Source organism: Alligator sinensis, unplaced genomic scaffold (genome assembly GCF_000455745.1).
Source record: "Alligator sinensis unplaced genomic scaffold, ASM45574v1 scaffold771_1, whole genome shotgun sequence".
In the NCBI taxonomy this organism is placed as follows: Eukaryota; Metazoa; Chordata; order Crocodylia; family Alligatoridae; genus Alligator; species Alligator sinensis.
The window spans coordinates 57448-73941 of record NW_005842911.1 but is presented as its reverse complement, the minus strand read 5'-3'; the positions used below and the strand labels follow the sequence as shown (position 1 = coordinate 73941).

Here is a 16494-nt window from a genome sequence, read left to right as displayed (position 1 = left end):
GAGAGGAGAGCAAAGGGGTCCTCTATGGACTCACCAAATTTCTGCAGAAGCAAGTCTCATCCACTTCATCATAGATGGTGATGGGACGCTCTCCTGGCCGGCTGGAAGCTGTAAAGAAACAGAGCAAGGCAGTTTGAATAAGCCCCGTTGCATCCTGTGCTCCCCGGGTGATGCTCACCCCCATGTAATGGGCATAAACAAAACAGAGTTAAATAGAAATGGGTTTTTTTCCACTTCACTTATAATTTACCAATTTTCAGGTCCCTGGCAAGGGAAGAAAACAGCAGATCCCAGCTCCAGCCAGAGATAAAATCACAAGGAACAACACTTTAAAACAAACCATTTGGGGGCAGTCGAACGGTTTGCATTTGACGTGGTCCAAACGCTTTGCTTTTACCTTGAACGTTTCATTTCTATTTAATTGAAACAAGATGAAAATCAAATACAAAGAAATTTCATCTCGGGCCAGATGCAATATTTTGTTTGACCCCAAAATAGCAAGTCGGTTTCAGGGTTCCATGTCATTTTTGCTTAATTAAAAAAAAATTAACTGGATATAAATTTGCTTTGAAAACATGGTGTTGGGGTGAAAAGTCCAAACTTGTTTCTGTTTTTGTAAAACTCTTCGCTTTTCTTTGCACCCAGAATTATTCACCAGACTTGCCCTGCCTTCATGAACGATTTCCATAACCCGGCACTTTTCCATGGATGAGAGTTCTCTGAAGATATTTACCCAGGTTTATCCACCAGGTATGTACTCGTGGTTACTTAATCTCACCATTAAAATGTTCCACCTTATAGTTATGCTCAGTGCATCTCCAGTATCTCAGAGTGCAGGTGGACATCTGTACAGGGACCAAGTGGACCATATCCTGCCACTGCTATGCTTGCCCAGTATAACAAGGCTGTGTGGGTGTAGAAATGCCCCATCCCCAACTCTGTCTCTGGTTATATTTGCTGTATTCATTCCATGGGCAGGACTCAATATAGGGTGGAGTCTAGACTAATCAGGGAACAGACTGGCCAGGAGGATTCAGGGAGCACAGTTTGGCCTTTCAGTTATTCCATATTTGTCTACAAAGGGCAAAATGAGCAGGAGAATCAATGTGGCAGGAATGAATGAAAAGAAATCATCCCAGAGGGCCCAGGACATTGGGGTGGGTGGAAGGTGGGTGTGCAGCCATCTGCAGTCATGCTGCCCCACTGCCGTGGCCTCAAGGAGGCCCTTGTCCCAGAGAAGAGATTCCTCCTGAAGCCCTTACCTTGTTTTTTGCAACATCTACACAGGATGATGACACCAATGGCCAGGAACACCAGGCCACATGCTATAGCGCCGATAATCCAATAAAACAGCGATTGAAAAATATCTGTAGCAGATAGGGTGAAAAACCAAAGCATCACTAGCCTGCAGAGCCTCCAGGGCATTTCCAAAACCCTGTTGACTATCACACTTCCCATCCTATTGACAAAGGGTTTACAAAGGGTTAGCTGCTTCTCAATCAGCTGATTTGTGGTTATGACACCCAATATACCAATCCTGCTCAACCCCTTGTGCACAGAATTGAGGACTCAGGGCCCTAACTGCCATGAATTTAGCTTCAGGTATCCAGGTGTTAGTCATATTGGTCTACAGGCAAAAGGAATCAGAACTGGTGGCAGAGGTGATATCTTGTATTAGACCAACTAGATATTTGCAAACAAAAATGCCTTTATTTGCAAGCTTTTGGGCACAGGCATCCTTCTTCAGGAAAAGGAGAGTGCAAAGATAGTAAAATTTCTCCTAGGTGGAACTGAAAATTCATATTTTACAAGAAAGCTGAAGGTGTGTAGTAAGATCTCATAGTTGGAATAGTTCATTTTGTGCAGGTTAGGCTCAGATAAAAGTAGGAACAGTCTTTTTACCTCAAAGTTAGCTTAAAGTTTCTGGCTTTTTAAACAATCCTGTAGCTCAAAGGGTGCCCCCCCCCCCGCAATCTACTTCAGTTTATCACCTAATTGCATGACTCCAGGAACTGGGGATTTAATAATGACACTTCATATCATAAGACTCGTAATAAAATAATGAGAACTGACAGCACAAACTGTTGACTTAATACCTGCACTTGATGTGGCTTTTTCCTGCTTAGAACTAGGCCTGCTTGGAAATTTTTCATTGAAACCGTTACACTTAGAGGAAAAGTGCCAATGCTGATGAAGTTGTTTTTTAGGAAATGAAATGAAAGTGGAATGGTTCATTTGTGCTGGAACACAGGACAAGAGGAGGTTTCTGGGGCCACCAATCCCACTTCCCTGACAGCCTGGTCTGTCTGGAATGCAACATTTTGACATTACTTTTCATAATGAAATAGCATCTTTCTACATATAAAATATATTTTTTTAAGTTTAAGATGGTTGAAAATCAAATCAGATTAAAAGCATTCTGGAATTTCAGTCCTTTTCATTCTGCAATGAAAAGAAATGCAGAATTCCCCAGGGGAAGAATCTTAAAAAAATGTGGAATTTCTTTTACAATTCATTTTGCAGGAGCGCTACATATCAGAAGGAAATATTTTAAAATCGTCTCTTTCCAGCTTTTCTGTTCATCTTTTATTAATGCTTCATAATAATTTTAGGTGGGTGCTTAACATGAAAAGCGAGTTCTCCAAAATATTCTAGTACATAGTTTTGTTTGGGATTTTAATAGGAAAATGCTTTATGTTAGTGAGGAATTACATTTGTTTCAGAGATGCTTCCTATGTCCTTCATCACAGTGAGCAACATGTTACACCTGGAACAGGTGTACTGACATTAGTAGAAGAAAGGAAGAGAAGTCGGAGAAGAGAAGGGGAGTGGATTTAATAGCAGCCTTCAACTCCCTGCAGCAGGGTCGCAAAGGGGATGGAGCTGGGCTGTTCTCAGTGGTGGCAGATGACAGAGCAAGGAGCAATGGGCTCCAGTTGCAGCAAGGGAGGTTTAGGTTGGATATTAGAAAAAGCTTTCTCACTAGGAGGGTGGTGAAGCACTGGAACAGGTTCCCCAGAGAGATGGTGCAGTCTCCATCCTTGGAGGTGTTTAAGACCCAGCTAAACTAAGCCCTGGCTGGGATGATGTAGTTGGGGCTGGTCCTGCTTTGAGCAGGGGGCTGGACTAGATGTGACCTCCTGAGGTCCCTTCCAGCCCTCATTTTCTGTGATTCTAGGAGACTTTGAATCACACCTAAACGTGCTCTTGCTGCAACCCAAACCTGAGCCCTTGATAGCAGAATCCCCAGGGAGATTCTCCACCTTCAGTTCAAGGGCTATCCCTATAATACAGCATAAATAAGAGCATCTTTTGCAAACGGCTTGACCTTTCTCATTTCCTTTCCCCTGCTGGGGGGATGGTAAGGGCAGAGAGATGCATTTTTTTTTCTGTTTGTTTGCTGCTAGCAGCCTGGATGTATTACCACAGAAAGACACAGTGTAGTGTTGCTCCTTATAGACTAACCAAAGCAGATACATAGCACAAACTTTCAAACACTGAAGCTCAAGATGTCAGATGCTGATGAAGTGAGCTTCAGCTCATAAAAGCTTATGATATCTATCTATCTATCTATCTAAGATAGATAGATAGAGGGAGAGAGATGTAGGGATATCTCTGTGTGTAGATAGATAGATAGATAGATAGATAGATAGATAGATAGATAGATAGATAGATAGATAGATAGATAGATAGATAGATAGATAGATAGATAGATAGATAGATAGATAGATAGATAGATAGATAGATAGATAGATAGATAGATAGATAGATAGATAGATAGATAGATAGATAGATAGATAGATAGATAGATAGATAGATAGATAGATAGATAGATAGATAGATAGATAGATACTCAGAAAGCAAAGAAGATATATCAAGTACAGTTCTACCCTGTCTTCTGCTTGACTTCAGACTAACACAGCTAAATATGTCTCTTAGCACAGGAAACCTGTGATCTCTCTTACCACACCGCTCCGACCCTGCTGACTGCAGGCAGGCAAGAGAAGTGTTGTGTGTGCTTGGGCTGTGAGGTGCTTTGATCATGAAGGCTTGCACTTGGCCCCTAAATACAGTCCACTGGATGGTCTGCTTGGTGGTGCCTGCCCGGCTCAGGTCCCCCCAGCTCCTTCAGATTCCCCAACCACCAGGAACTGTTTCATTCCAGCCTGGTTTTCATTTGAAAGTGGATTTGTTTAGCCCAAATTAAAAGTCTTTATAACCAGTATCTGCTTCCTACAAGAAGGGGAGGGGGGGGGGTATAAAATATTTGCCAGAAAAGCCTTCAAACTAGTCCCTGGTTCTTGCTTACGTGGCAACCCCAGCCCCACTCCACCAACTTAAGGGCCAGGACAACTTCCCCTTCCTGAGTGGCTTGACTTCTGAGGAGAGGATGAGGGACCTGGGCTTATTTAGTCTGGAAAAGAGAAGGCTTAGAGGGGATTGAATAGCAGTCTTCACTTCCCTGCAGGGTGGGTCCAAAGAGAATGGATCTGAATTGATCTCAGTGGTGGCAGGTGACAGGACAAGGAGCAATGGGCTCCGGTTGCAGCAAGGGAAGTTGAGGTTGGATATTAGGAAGAACATTCTCACGTGCAGGGTAGTAAAGCACAGAAGCAGGTAACCAGAGAGGTTGTGGAGTATCCGTCTTTGGAGATTTTTAAGGCTTGGCTCAACAAAGCCTTGGCTGGGATGATGTAGTTGGGGCTGGTCCTGCTTGGAGCAGGGGGTTGGGCTCGATGTGACCTCCTAAGCTCCCTTCCCACCCTCATTTTCTATGATTTTAAGTGCGACTAATAATCAGGTCCCAGGAGAACGGCTCCTTTCAGTGCTTTGCTGCCAGTCTCAGAAATTGGCAAGCTGGGCAGTGAAAATGTAACAAAGATGTTTGACCCCAGTGAAGATCTGGGTCCCATGAGAGAGTGCATGTGGGCGGCAGGACAAGATCCCTGCCTTCTCCAAACTAGCTGATTTCATCTCCAATCCAGCGAATGCACCAGCTTTAGGAAAGCCTGGGCCAGGGGCCCCCGGCACTGTATGTTCTGTCCCATGCACTTGGGCAGTTCTTGTTGTACGTTGCTAAAGGAAATAAACCCTCACATTGGTCTGCTAAGGGATACTTACCTGTGGCTGGGAAGTGGCATGCTCTTTTGACATCGATGGTGGCCGTGCCCCAGCTGGCTGCATTGCTGGCGTTGCAGTGATAGAAGGTGTCACTGCTGCCCTCAGTGATCTTCAGCTGCAGCTGGGATTGATTCCCTGGGAGCTGCTGGTCCCCTGTGGCTGGGCTCCAGGATGCACCTCGGGACCAGCTGTAAGCGACTGTGTCAGCATCCTGCACCTGGCACGACAGGGTCACGTTGCACTGTCTGAGCTCTGCGTGAGCAGAGAGTACTGTGAGGTTGGGCTGCTGGACTCGGTCTGGAAAGAGAAGTCCTGGTGAGAGGGGCTGAGGGCAGTGGGTGCCCCTGAGAGGGCGAGACTGGGGGGAAGCAGGGCCCAGATACTCACCAAACACAGACACACGGAAGCAGGTGTTATCGGTAATGCCGGATGGAGATGTCACATGTATGGAATAGACACCGCTGTCCGACTTGTTAACCAGCTCAATCTGCAGCGAGAGGTTCCCAGGGTGGAAGGTGACTCTCCTACCTAGTGGGGAGTCTGTGTTGAGCTCCACATGACCGTCCCTCTTAGCAAGTGTCACAATCCGATACTGCACTCCAGAGCTGGGTCTCATACTCCAGGTGATTTCTTCCCAAACTAGCGATTGATTTTCTGGCACTAACCACACGTTTTCCTTTGTAACCACAGCCACTTCCATTTCTTTACAACCTAGTGCTTCGGAAAAGACAGGGAGCAAGGGGGAGCAAGGTGTTAATGCACCCCTGTGCACAGCTGGGTACCGGGGGTGTAGCAGGGATGTTCCTGCAGGGATGTGCGGTGGGCTGAAATGCAGCTGTGGGAAGATGCTGCATTGACCACCTGGGACCCTCTACAAAGCACCAGCAGGTACAACCCCAGCCTGGCCCCAAGCCAGGAGATGGGGGTAGCACCCCTGCAGCCACCCAACCTGACAGTGCCCCAGCACAAGGGCTTCCCACCGCCCTCCCTCCCTGCTCTGGACAGTCCTGTGTCTGCCTGTTTGGAGGCAGTTGTCACCTCTCCCGACACTATCCCCCACAGATAGTTCATCTTTCCCTCTATTTCCTAGCCTGCCAGCCGTTTCAACTGATCTCAGTCCTACTGGAAAGTGTCTGGAGATGTCCTTTCTGAAGCCCATTACCCCAAACCTGGTGAGCTGAGGCCCTCCCAGGCTCTTTGGGGTAGGGGTTTTTGTGATGGACTCTATGAGCCCATCACCCCCGCGGTGCCAGGAGTTGGGCTCACTTAGGATTTGGCTTCTCTGAGCCCATCAGTGAGGGCAACAAGTGAGTTCACACTCATCAGTGTGATGGTGTTTTAAAGTGCTTAGGGTCAAAAGGGACCTAAACAGATCATCAAGTCCGACCCCCTGCCCTGGGCAGGAACGAGTGCTGGGGTCATAACACCCCAGCCAAATATCTGTCCAGCCTCTTCTTGAAGACCCCCAAGTCTAGGAGAAAGCGCCACCACCCTTGGGAGCCCATTCCAGAACCGGGCAGCCCTAACTGTAAAGTAATGTCTCCTGATGTCCAGACTGAACCTGCTGTCTAACAATTTGTGGCCATTATTCCTAGTAACCCCAGGTGGTGCCCAGGGAACAGAGCCTCCCCCAATTCCCACTGGTCCCCCCTGGTGAGTTTGTAAATGGCCACCAGATCCCCTCTCAGCCTTCACTTGTGGAGCCTTCAGCGTCTCTTTGTAGGGCCTGCCCCACTGCCCCTTGACCATGTGAATGGCCCTTCTCTGAACCCTCTCAATGCTGTCCACATCCCTCTTGACATGCGGCATCCAGAATTGGAGGAGGTCCTCCAACTGTGGCCTGACCAGTGCCACATAGAGGGGAAGGATCACCTCCCTGGACCTGCTTGTGATGCATCTGTAGATGCACGACAAGGTGCAGCTAGCCTTACTAACCACATCCTCACATTGGTGGCTCATGTTCATCCTCATGTTCATCAACAATGACTCCAAGATCCCTTTCTGTCACCATGCTGACAAGAAGGGTGTTCCCAGACTATAGGTGTGTTGCTGGTTCCTATTCCCTAGATGCAGCACCTTGCGCTTGTCTGCATCGAATTCCATCCTATTCTCATCCGCCCATCTCTGCAACCTTTCTAGATCTAGCTAGATGCTCTCCCTCCCCTTCAGCGTGCCCACCTTGCCCCACATCTTGGTGTTGTCAGTGAATCTGGACAGCATGCTTTCCACACCCACATCCAGATTGCTGATAAAGATGTTGAACAGTACAGGCCCCAGGATGAGCCCTGAAGGACCCCACTGCCCACATCTCTCAAGGTCGAAAATGACCCATCCACCACCACTCTCTGGGTGTGACCATCCAGCCAATTTGTCACCCCTGACTGTGTAGACATTAATGCTGCAGTCACCAAGTTTTTTTAAGAGAACGTAGTGGGAAACCTTGTCAAAGGCCTTCTTGAAGTCCAGGAAGACAACATCCACCCGCACTCCTTCATCCAAGGACTTTGTAAAAGGAAACCAGGTTAGTCGGGCAGGACCTGCTCTCAATGAACCTGTGTTGGTTGCCCCTGAGCATTACCTCCCCTGCTGGGCCCGTGCAGATGTGCTCCTTGATCATTTTCTCAAAGGTCTTCCCAAGGACCAAGATGAGACTAACTGGCCTATAGTTACCCCGTTCCTCCTTTCTCCCCTTCTTGTAAATGGGGACCACATTGGCCCTTTTCCAGTCCTCTGGTACCTGGCCAGAGCCCCACGAGCGCTCATAAAATTGTGCCAGGGGCCCCGCTATGACCTCCACCAATTCCCTCAGCACTCTGGGGTGAAGAGCATCTGGACCAGCTGATTTAAACATCTCCAGCCCCTCCAAAAGTTCCCTAACTAGGTCACCCCTGACCCTAGGCATGGCGGTGCCTCCCCTGGGTCCATCCGTAATCCCAGTGGGGGAGATGTCCCGATCCCTGCTCAGAAATATGGAGGCAAAGAATTCACTGAAGAGATCAGCTTTTTCGTTTGCTGCAATCACCAGGTTGCCAAGCCTGTCCTGTAGGGGCCACACATTACCCGGTGCCTTCCTCTTTCTTCTTATGTATTTGAAAAAGGACTTTTTGTTATTCCTAATTCTGGTCGCTAGCCCCAGCTCCATCTCTGCCTTGGCCTTCCTAACAGCCTCCCTGCAGTCATGAGCAACGGAGGTGTAATCCTCCTTGGTGATAGCCCCTTGCTTCCACTGTTTGTACGCCTCCTTTTTTGCCCTTGGGCCCTCCTGGATGCCTTTGCAGAGCCAGGGGAGATTTTTAGCACTCCTGCCCCCCTTGGTGTGCATTGGGACTGACTCCCTTTGAGCTCGGAGGATCGACTCCTTGAGGAACAACCGTCCGTCTTGGACTCGCATCTCACTGAAGCTCCGCGATGGGTAGCATAGCGCCATGTCAGCTGCTCCTTGCCTCTGCTTCAGAAGCAGCCTCATTCACACCCACCCCCCTCCATGTTCGCACCCAGGTGGTCTCTCACAGCTCTTGCAAAGGTGTGAAGATAAGGAGACCTTTGATCTGGACAGCTGAGCTTCCCTCCTGTGTGGGTGGCCAGGTGCCTGCCAGTGGCTTGCAGCTGGCTGTGCTAATGCACAGCGGACGAGGGGTAGGCCATGCAGGGTCTGCAAAGCTGGCTTCCTCCTCCCTTGCTGTCTGGGGCTGAGGCTGGGTTAAATAGAGATGCTGGGATAGGAGCTTCCTCACTAGGGCTCTATCTGGTCTGGCGGCACAGAGCATGTTTGGAAGCTGGGTGCGAGGACACTCTCAGGTGTGTGCTCTTGTGCATGCAGCTCCTCACAGCTGCGTCAAAGGCCCTGTGTTCACCCCCTTGCTGTGGGTCAGTGAGACAGACCCTTGGTTTTCCGTCCTCGGTTGCATAGGACTCAGCTCTGGTGCTAGCATGCTGGGCTGTGGCTCAGGGACCTGCACGCTTTGGCCCTGCTGCTGGCTCTGAGCAGCTCTGCACGCTCTGGTCTGGGCTTCCTCTACTGACCGAAGAAGCTTTGCATGCTCTGGTCAGAGATTTAGCCTGTTTCTTTAAAAGCCACCTGGAAACAAAGTATGGCCAGGGGAAGTTGGCTTGAATGCCTCCGGTCTCCTAGAAACACCCATGATAAGCAGGCAGTAGGGTTGCAGAGAGCCCAGAAGAAACAATACTCCATGACGTGGCCAAAGTGATAGACTAGGACAGGGTTAGACTAACTGCTTGCAGTGGTATGGGACTGGGCTCTGTGACTCACTACAGCGTCAGAAGGTCCCACAAGCAATGCTTTCCCTAAGACCCATGCGATGGGGACCCCTGCCAGGATGCATCTTAATCTAGAGCCTCTAAGAACTGAGCTGCCTTAGCCTAAAAGACTGGAGCTCCCATGATGGACCCTGGAGTAGATACACAGCAGGATGCCAGGGAGAGGGCCTGGAGCTTAGGGGCTCCAGGGTGAGCCCAGGGGTACATCCCAGTTGCCCAAAGCTACTTGGCCCCTCAAAGATTTCAACCCACCTCTTTATCACCAACATCAAAATCGCTGAAGACCATTTTGAGAAATCCCTAAGTGAGGCCCTTGTTGGCCTAGCCTCATGCTACATTGAAAACCAACCCTGCAAAAATGCAAGTATGCAAGAAAAACACGAGGCCAACCTCCATCTCAACACGATGTGGCCCAGGACCCCTTATCCCACTGTCCAAACCCAGTTTACCTGGAGCCACCCTTGGTCAAACCCTCTCATGCAAAGAACACATCATGAAGACAAAAGCAAAGGCGAGCACTTGGAGCAACATTATAAGCTCACCAACTCAAAATGGGGAGCTAGCCCCTCAACCCTCCCAACCACTGCTCGGGCTCTCAACTTCTCTGCCGAGTATGCATGCCCTGTATGGAAGGGATCCACATATGCTAAACGCCTGGGCCCCTTTCTGAGCGATAGCTGCTGATGCATCGCAGGATGCCTGAAGCCTGCCAGCCTAAACAGTGCGTATCCGCTGGCTGGCATCGCTCTGCATGACATCAAAAGAGCAGTGGCCAGGAGGACAGAAGGATTGAGACAAATGGAAGATGCAAGATACCCGCTGTACCACCATCCTGCAGTGTACAAAGGTCTGAAGTCACACGGGAGCTTCCTCACCAGCACCCAACCTCTCAATGCCACACCCAAGGAGATGCGACTATGGATGTGGAACAAGAGGTCGAAGAAAATATCTGACAATGGAAAAATGGATAATCCAGTGGCCAAGTCTTTACCACCGGAGCTGATGAACCAAGTCAAAGGTGGTGGTGTCTTAACTGCCTGTGTACCAGAGTCAGACGTTCCAAGGAACTAAAGAAGAAGTGGATTATGCCACTGTGGTATACAGCCTCAGAGCTGCTGGCATGCCCACTGCTCAGGGGCACACGTACGAGGAAAGACCTTGCAAAGTACAATAAATGAGTACAGGCATGCGTAACAAAATAGTCAAACATGGTGTACAGACACAAAAAGATGATGATCCCCAACACCGCTCTCAGTGCATCTGTGACAACCCTGCGACTACAGCTGACACCTCTTTATTCATCCATGAAGCTGTGAAAACCCTGGTGCCAACAGCTCACAGGCTCCAGCACTGGGTGTCACAGGTTGTGACTTCTGTTTGCAGTTCATGCAGGCTGGCAGCGGAGCTCTGCTCTTGGAGATGTGGGCAGCGGCAGGTTTCAGCATGGCCTTGGCCCAGCCTTGTTCCATCCAAAATTAAGGAGCCTAAATAGTTTGCAGAAGTCCCTGAGCTCTGCTGATATCCAGAAGCAGAGAGTGAGACTCGGGAAGGGTTCAATTCTCTGTCTGACATCTCTGCTAGCTGTACAGTGGGCCCAATGAGGGAGATCCCCAGAAAAAACAGAGAGAACCCCCCAAAAAACCAAAATCTCATAGATTTGCTGGACTATTAGGCTATAACACCACACTGCCCTGCTATATTCCCTGTGCAAGCCTGTGCAGTGGTGGGGACTCATCAATCCCTACAATTTGCCCTTTGCAAAGGGACCTCTCAGCAATTATTTCAAATGCTTAATGACTCATTTGGAGTAAAAAACGAAGCTGCCAGGTGACCTGCACCATAGTACTGACCCACCCTGATGCTCCAAGAGCAGAGCCTCTGCTTGCTTTCTCAGCCCTGCTTCGCTTTGTGATGGCACGATGAGGGCCAGTTGCAGGTTTAGAGCCATGAATGCATGTCGCTTTGGGACTAGACTGAGACCCAACCACCTCATGACACCATCACCCATCAGGGGTGGATGTGAACAGGCAATGTTTGTTTGGAGAGCATCTCATCCCCCATGACCTGAGGATGCCTCATCACCCCAGCAGTGGCTATAACTTGCCTTCCAATAATGTCTCCCCCTCTTACCTTCACTGCTGAACACAGAGGCTGTCAAGAGGAGCAGAAGGCACAGGGGAAACATGATCTGGGTCCAGAGCTGCAGTTAATGGTGGGAAGGTCTCTTGGTTTTCAAGATCTTGTCGGTGTCCAGAGAACAGCGAATTGATCTGATGCAGCAGTCGCTTCTGAGCCAGCCCACCACTTCCTCTGCTTGCCGTGGTTTCTCTGCAAGGCGCCCTGTCGTTTCTCACTGCAACCCCAACCTTTCTGCCCCGTGGGGGAAACCTTGGGTGTCGAACCTTCCCCCACTCCCCTGCCTGTCTGCGATGAAGACAAGCTGGTTTGAGTGTGATCTAGGTAGCAGGGAGCAGGGGAGACCTGCAAAGAACTGGGAAGTGAGCACATCACCTTCCCCTTGCGCGCTCGGACATGAGGCTTTTCGACTGCAGATCTCAAAGCAAGTGTATTTTATTTCAAAGCACCTCTGTCGCACTTCTGGCCACCTTGAGAGGCTTTTTTTTAAAGCACAGTGGGAAAGTTAACCCTTGACTTGTCCCGCCAGGCAAATGAAACAACCTAGCGCACAGCCACAGCATAAGAGGAATCAATCCCCACACATATTACAGAAGCCTCCCACCCCATCTTTGAGGTGTTCCACACTTCCTTGTGGGATGTGACACATGGCAGATGCTGAGAGCTGCCAGCTAGAACCAGAAGAAGGAAGTACCTTCCAAATCTGTAGGGTCTGCAGCAATGAGCTCATCCCATTACACAGACAGGGAAACCAAGGGCTAGAGTCCCACAGTACGGCAGTGGCAGAGCTCCAGGCCCCTGTTTTGCCCTCCAGGCCGTGATGTGCCAAAGATGCACACACATGCTGCACCAGCTGCTGGGAACAGGGGAGATAACATGATGATGGGGAGGGGAGATACCGTGATAATAGTTTTTGGCCCAGGTGGTTTCACAGATCTGGCAGGGGAGATATCCTCCTGCTCAGCCCTGAATGACTTGGTGTAGGGATAGGATTCAGTGACCTAGACAAATCAGGGGACTGGGCCAAAAGGAATCTCATGAGGTTCAACAAGGACAAGTGCAAAGTCCTGCATTTAGGAGGGAACAATCCCACACACCAGTACAGGCTGGGGACCGACTGGCTGGGCAGCAGCTCTGCAGAAAAGGACCTGGGGTGACAGTGGGCAAGAAGATGGATATGAGTCACCAGTGTGCCCTTGTTGCCAAGAAGGCTAAAGGCATCCTGGGCTGCATTGGTAGGAGTGTCGCCAGCAGGTCATGGAAGTGATTCTTCCCTCTGTTCGGCACTGGGGACGCCACATCTGGAGTCCTCTGTCCAGTTTTGGGCCCCCCACTACAGGAGAGATGTGGACAAGATGGAAAGAGTCCAGTGGAGGGCAATAAAAATGGTTCAGGGGTTGGGGGACATGACTTGTGAGGAGAGGCTGAGGGCACTAGGCTTATTTAGTCTGCAAAAGAGAAGATGAGGGGGGAATTTAATAGCAGCCTTTAACTCCCTGCAGGGTGGTTGCAAAGAGGATGGACCTGCACTGATCTCAGTGGTGGCAGATGGCAGAACAAGGAGCAATGGGCTCCAGCTGCAGCAACACAGGTTCGTTTAGGTTAGATATTAGGAAAAAATTTCTCACTAGGAGGGTGGTGAAGCACTGGAATAGGTTACCCAGATAGGTTGTGAAGTCTCCATCCTTGGAGGTGTTTAAGACCCAGCTAGACAAAGCTTTGGTTGGGATGATGCAGCTGGGGCTGATCTTGCTTTGAGCAGGGGGTGGGACTAGATGTGACCTCCTGAGGCCTGTTCACACCCTCATTTTCTATGATCCTATGATTGTAAGCTGTAGTTGAGGGTAGAGGCCTGTCCCTTGCACCGTGGGTGGGCAGCCCTGCAAGAGTCTACAAATGCCTTCAAGGCAAGTATTTTGGCTACACAGTTTATAGTGATGAGGGATTGCTGTGAGGCTCTCCTCTAGCTTCCTCCTTCTGGCTCAGTGCAAGCTAGATGAGGCGGCATCTGAACCCCAAGGCCTCCAGGCTTGGAGCTTGCTTGCAGGAGCCTGCCATGGATTATGGAAGTATCCGAAGCCCCAGGGTGAAGAGCCTGGGAGGGATGAGACAGGCTGGTGGTAGCACCACATAAACTGGCACCAATTTGGAACTTAATTCAGAACAGATTTGGCCTGGAAACAGAATTAGTTTAAAAAAAATATTAGAAGTGAGCATGCCTCCTTGCATGGTTTCAGTGTCACGGTATTGCAGCCGTGCAGTCATGGGAAGCAGTCTCAGCCCAACTGCTCAGCACTTAGCAGACAAGTGTCATGGGGCAGCACATCTGTTGGGGGTAACAAGGGGCATTTCAGGTCAGTGAGCCAGGGGATGGGGAATCCTCCTGGCAGTTTCACTAGGATGCCAACCCGCAGCTTCCCTGTGCACACAGGAACCAGTTTGGATTACAGCCCTGGGATCCTGGAAACGCTGAGACAGTTCAGCTGGCTGAGCAAGATTGACTTCTTCGAGCCAGCGGGGCATGTGGGCCTGGGTGGGGGGATTTTGGACATCCCATGGCTGGTACATACCTCATCCTCACTGTATTGGCAGGCACACGCAGTGGCACTTTGATGTAAGATCAGCCCCAGGGTCCGTGTTTATCTCATGCATCAGGTGCAATCAGTGCCTTTGTGACAGTGGCCGACCTGGCCCCGGGGCTGTCACACAGGTAACAACAACAGAAATAGCCTGTCCTGCACTAGCTCAGCGCAGAAAGCTCTTGGCTATGCCGGGGCTGAGGCTGGCTCCTGTCCCAGCATGGAGCAAAGCAAAAGAGTGGGAAAGGGTGGGCAGCCCTATGGATCCTGACTTAGCTGCCTGGGGATAGCAGTATTAACCACCCTGTCCTCCTTTAACCTCTTCCATCCCCCAATCTGCCCTCTTCCTTATTCCTGTGCAGCAAATTTCCAGTAAAGATATTTGCTGCATGCAGTTTCGCCCTGTCATTGCACTTCTCTGCCCATTCCCCATTGTGCAACCACGAAGGGACCAGGAGAAAGTGCTAGCAGGCTGCATTGGGAGGGGGTTTCTATGCTGCACGTGGCACCTCTGAGTCAGGGTTTTCCCAAGCCCCAGCAGGATCGGGGCCTGAGGGTGCTGGAAGGGAGACCCAGCATCTGGTCACACTGCCCTGGGCCTCTTCTCACACTTCCTCTGCTGCTGGGTGACGGAGCCACAACCCAGCCCCGCTCAAACCACCACTCCCCTGCTTTATGCAGGGTTGCCTGCACTTGTGGGGTGCTCAGGACCTGCAGGATTGAACCCTCAAGAGGGAACTAAGCCTAGTTCCTCCTTATTCATCATTTCTTGATCTGACTTCTTCAGCCTGGCCGCTTAACCTTGCTCTCCACCGCCTGGTCTGCACTCACCTGCTCTGCGCAGCTCAGCCAGGATGAAGGGGGCTCTCGGACCCCTCCTGCTCTCCCTCCTTCTGCTCCTCCAAGCTGGAGGTGAGTGACAAGGGGCTGCTCTTCCCTGGGTGCAGCCTGGGGCGGGCTCAGGCATGGGAGAGGGGGGGCTTTGAAGCAGAGACTGTCTTTGGGAGCCGTGTTTGTGCCGTGCTTTGCAGAGGGGAGCCCTGGGCTAGGATGAAGATTATCAAAAAGCAGCAGGAGCTTACAGAGAGATGCATCTTTTCTACTTGTTCTCTAGAAAATGCAAGACACGGCTTGCCTCTAAGTGCCCTTTGCACCCGAGAGAAGTGTGTGGCAGCCGGTATTTCTCTCAGGAGCTGAAGAGTCTGCTAACCCTTCTCTCCCCCTTGCCCTTCTGAACCCCCAGGTTGTCAAGAAGTAAAAGTGGTGGCTGCTGTTGGGGACACGGTTCAGCTGCAGCCCAACACATGGCTGTTGTCCTGGGTGACAGTCAACTGGATATTGAAACGCAGTTCACAGACCTACTGGATCCTCAAATACGAACAGAACAGGACCTCGGCCAGTCCCTTTCTGCCCTTTGCTGACAGAGTCTCTTTCCACCCTGGGAATCTCTCACTGCAGATTAACTCGGTCACGGAGAAAGAAAGTGGCCTCTACATCATGGACCTGAAGCTGACAAACGGCTCTAAAGTCACCAGTAATTTTCGTCTGTTTGTGCTTGGTGAGTTTGGGGGTGCCCCTTTCCCCCCGTGTTCACCCCTGGGGCACCCGGACCCTCTCACTGGGACTTCTCCTTCCAGACCGTGTCCAGCAGCCCAAGATCAAGGCATCTACTTCCCAAGAGCGTGGATGGTGCTACGTTACCCTGTCCTGCTTGGTGCCCAAAGCTGACTGGGTCACCTACAGCTGGTCTCGAGGCGTATCTTCCAGCCCAGCCCCAGAGGACCATTGGCTCCAAGAGCATCAAGCCGATCTGCAGCTGGAGATCACTAAAAGCGGCAACAACACCTTCTATCACTGCAATGTCAGCAATGCCATCAGCTGGGGCATGGCCACCATCGATGTCAAACCGCTGTGCAACTACACAGGTAAGTGCCCCCTTTGCACCAGACATACGAGTGGGGACAGGGATGTTTAGCATCTTCCTGGGTCCTGTGGAGCTGGTTTGTGAGCCTGACCTGAATGAAACCAGAGGAAGGGGCCTAGCATCCCTGAGGACGCTCTAGCTGCCCCAGCCTCCATCCTGGTCTGGTTCATCTGAGAGCCTGGCAGACTAGTGGGGCTGGATCTCTGGCCTTGGGGAACCTAGTGGGAAGCCGCAGAGCTGGGAGCACCATTTCCCCAGCACTGGGGCAGTCCCCCTGGGTGGGCTGCCCCAGAACCAGGGATGCTGACTGGTCTGCCTGGAAGTAGGGAGACTCATTGCAGGTCTACACCCTCTCCCAGCCGCCCAAGGGCAACGCTCAAGCACGTCCTGCCTCCCCCTCCCCCTGCACACACCAAGCCCAGATAGATGCAGCAAAGCCGTGCGCCAGAGCAGTGG

General features: G+C 50.7%; 2 protein-coding genes across 2 annotated transcripts in view; one reads left to right on the top strand and one right to left on the bottom strand.

Moving 5' to 3' along the window:
* The window catches only part of LOC102386795 (natural killer cell receptor 2B4-like), a 12984-nt gene extending 3297 nt beyond the window's left edge, over window positions 1–9687 (bottom strand). Inside the window, exons 1-6 of the mRNA XM_025192304.1 lie at window positions 9652–9687; window positions 7530–7623; window positions 5509–5925; window positions 5122–5418; window positions 1263–1367; window positions 35–108 (exon numbers count right to left, since the gene is read on the bottom strand). Coding sequence (XP_025048089.1) covers window positions 35–108; window positions 1263–1367; window positions 5122–5418; window positions 5509–5925; window positions 7530–7623; window positions 9652–9687 — 1023 coding nt within the window. The remainder of the gene's footprint in view (window positions 1–34; window positions 109–1262; window positions 1368–5121; window positions 5419–5508; window positions 5926–7529; window positions 7624–9651) is intronic.
* Window positions 9688–14890: 5203 nt separating this feature from the next.
* Window positions 14891–16488, top strand: LOC102386547 (natural killer cell receptor 2B4). The gene is made up of 3 exons (XM_025192309.1): window positions 14891–15026; window positions 15358–15672; window positions 15752–16488. Exons 1-3 carry the CDS (start codon window positions 14969–14971, stop codon window positions 16087–16089), a joined length of 711 nt encoding a protein of 236 aa, XP_025048094.1. The 5' UTR covers window positions 14891–14968; the 3' UTR covers window positions 16090–16488.
* The last annotated feature ends 6 nt before the right edge of the window (window positions 16489–16494 follow it).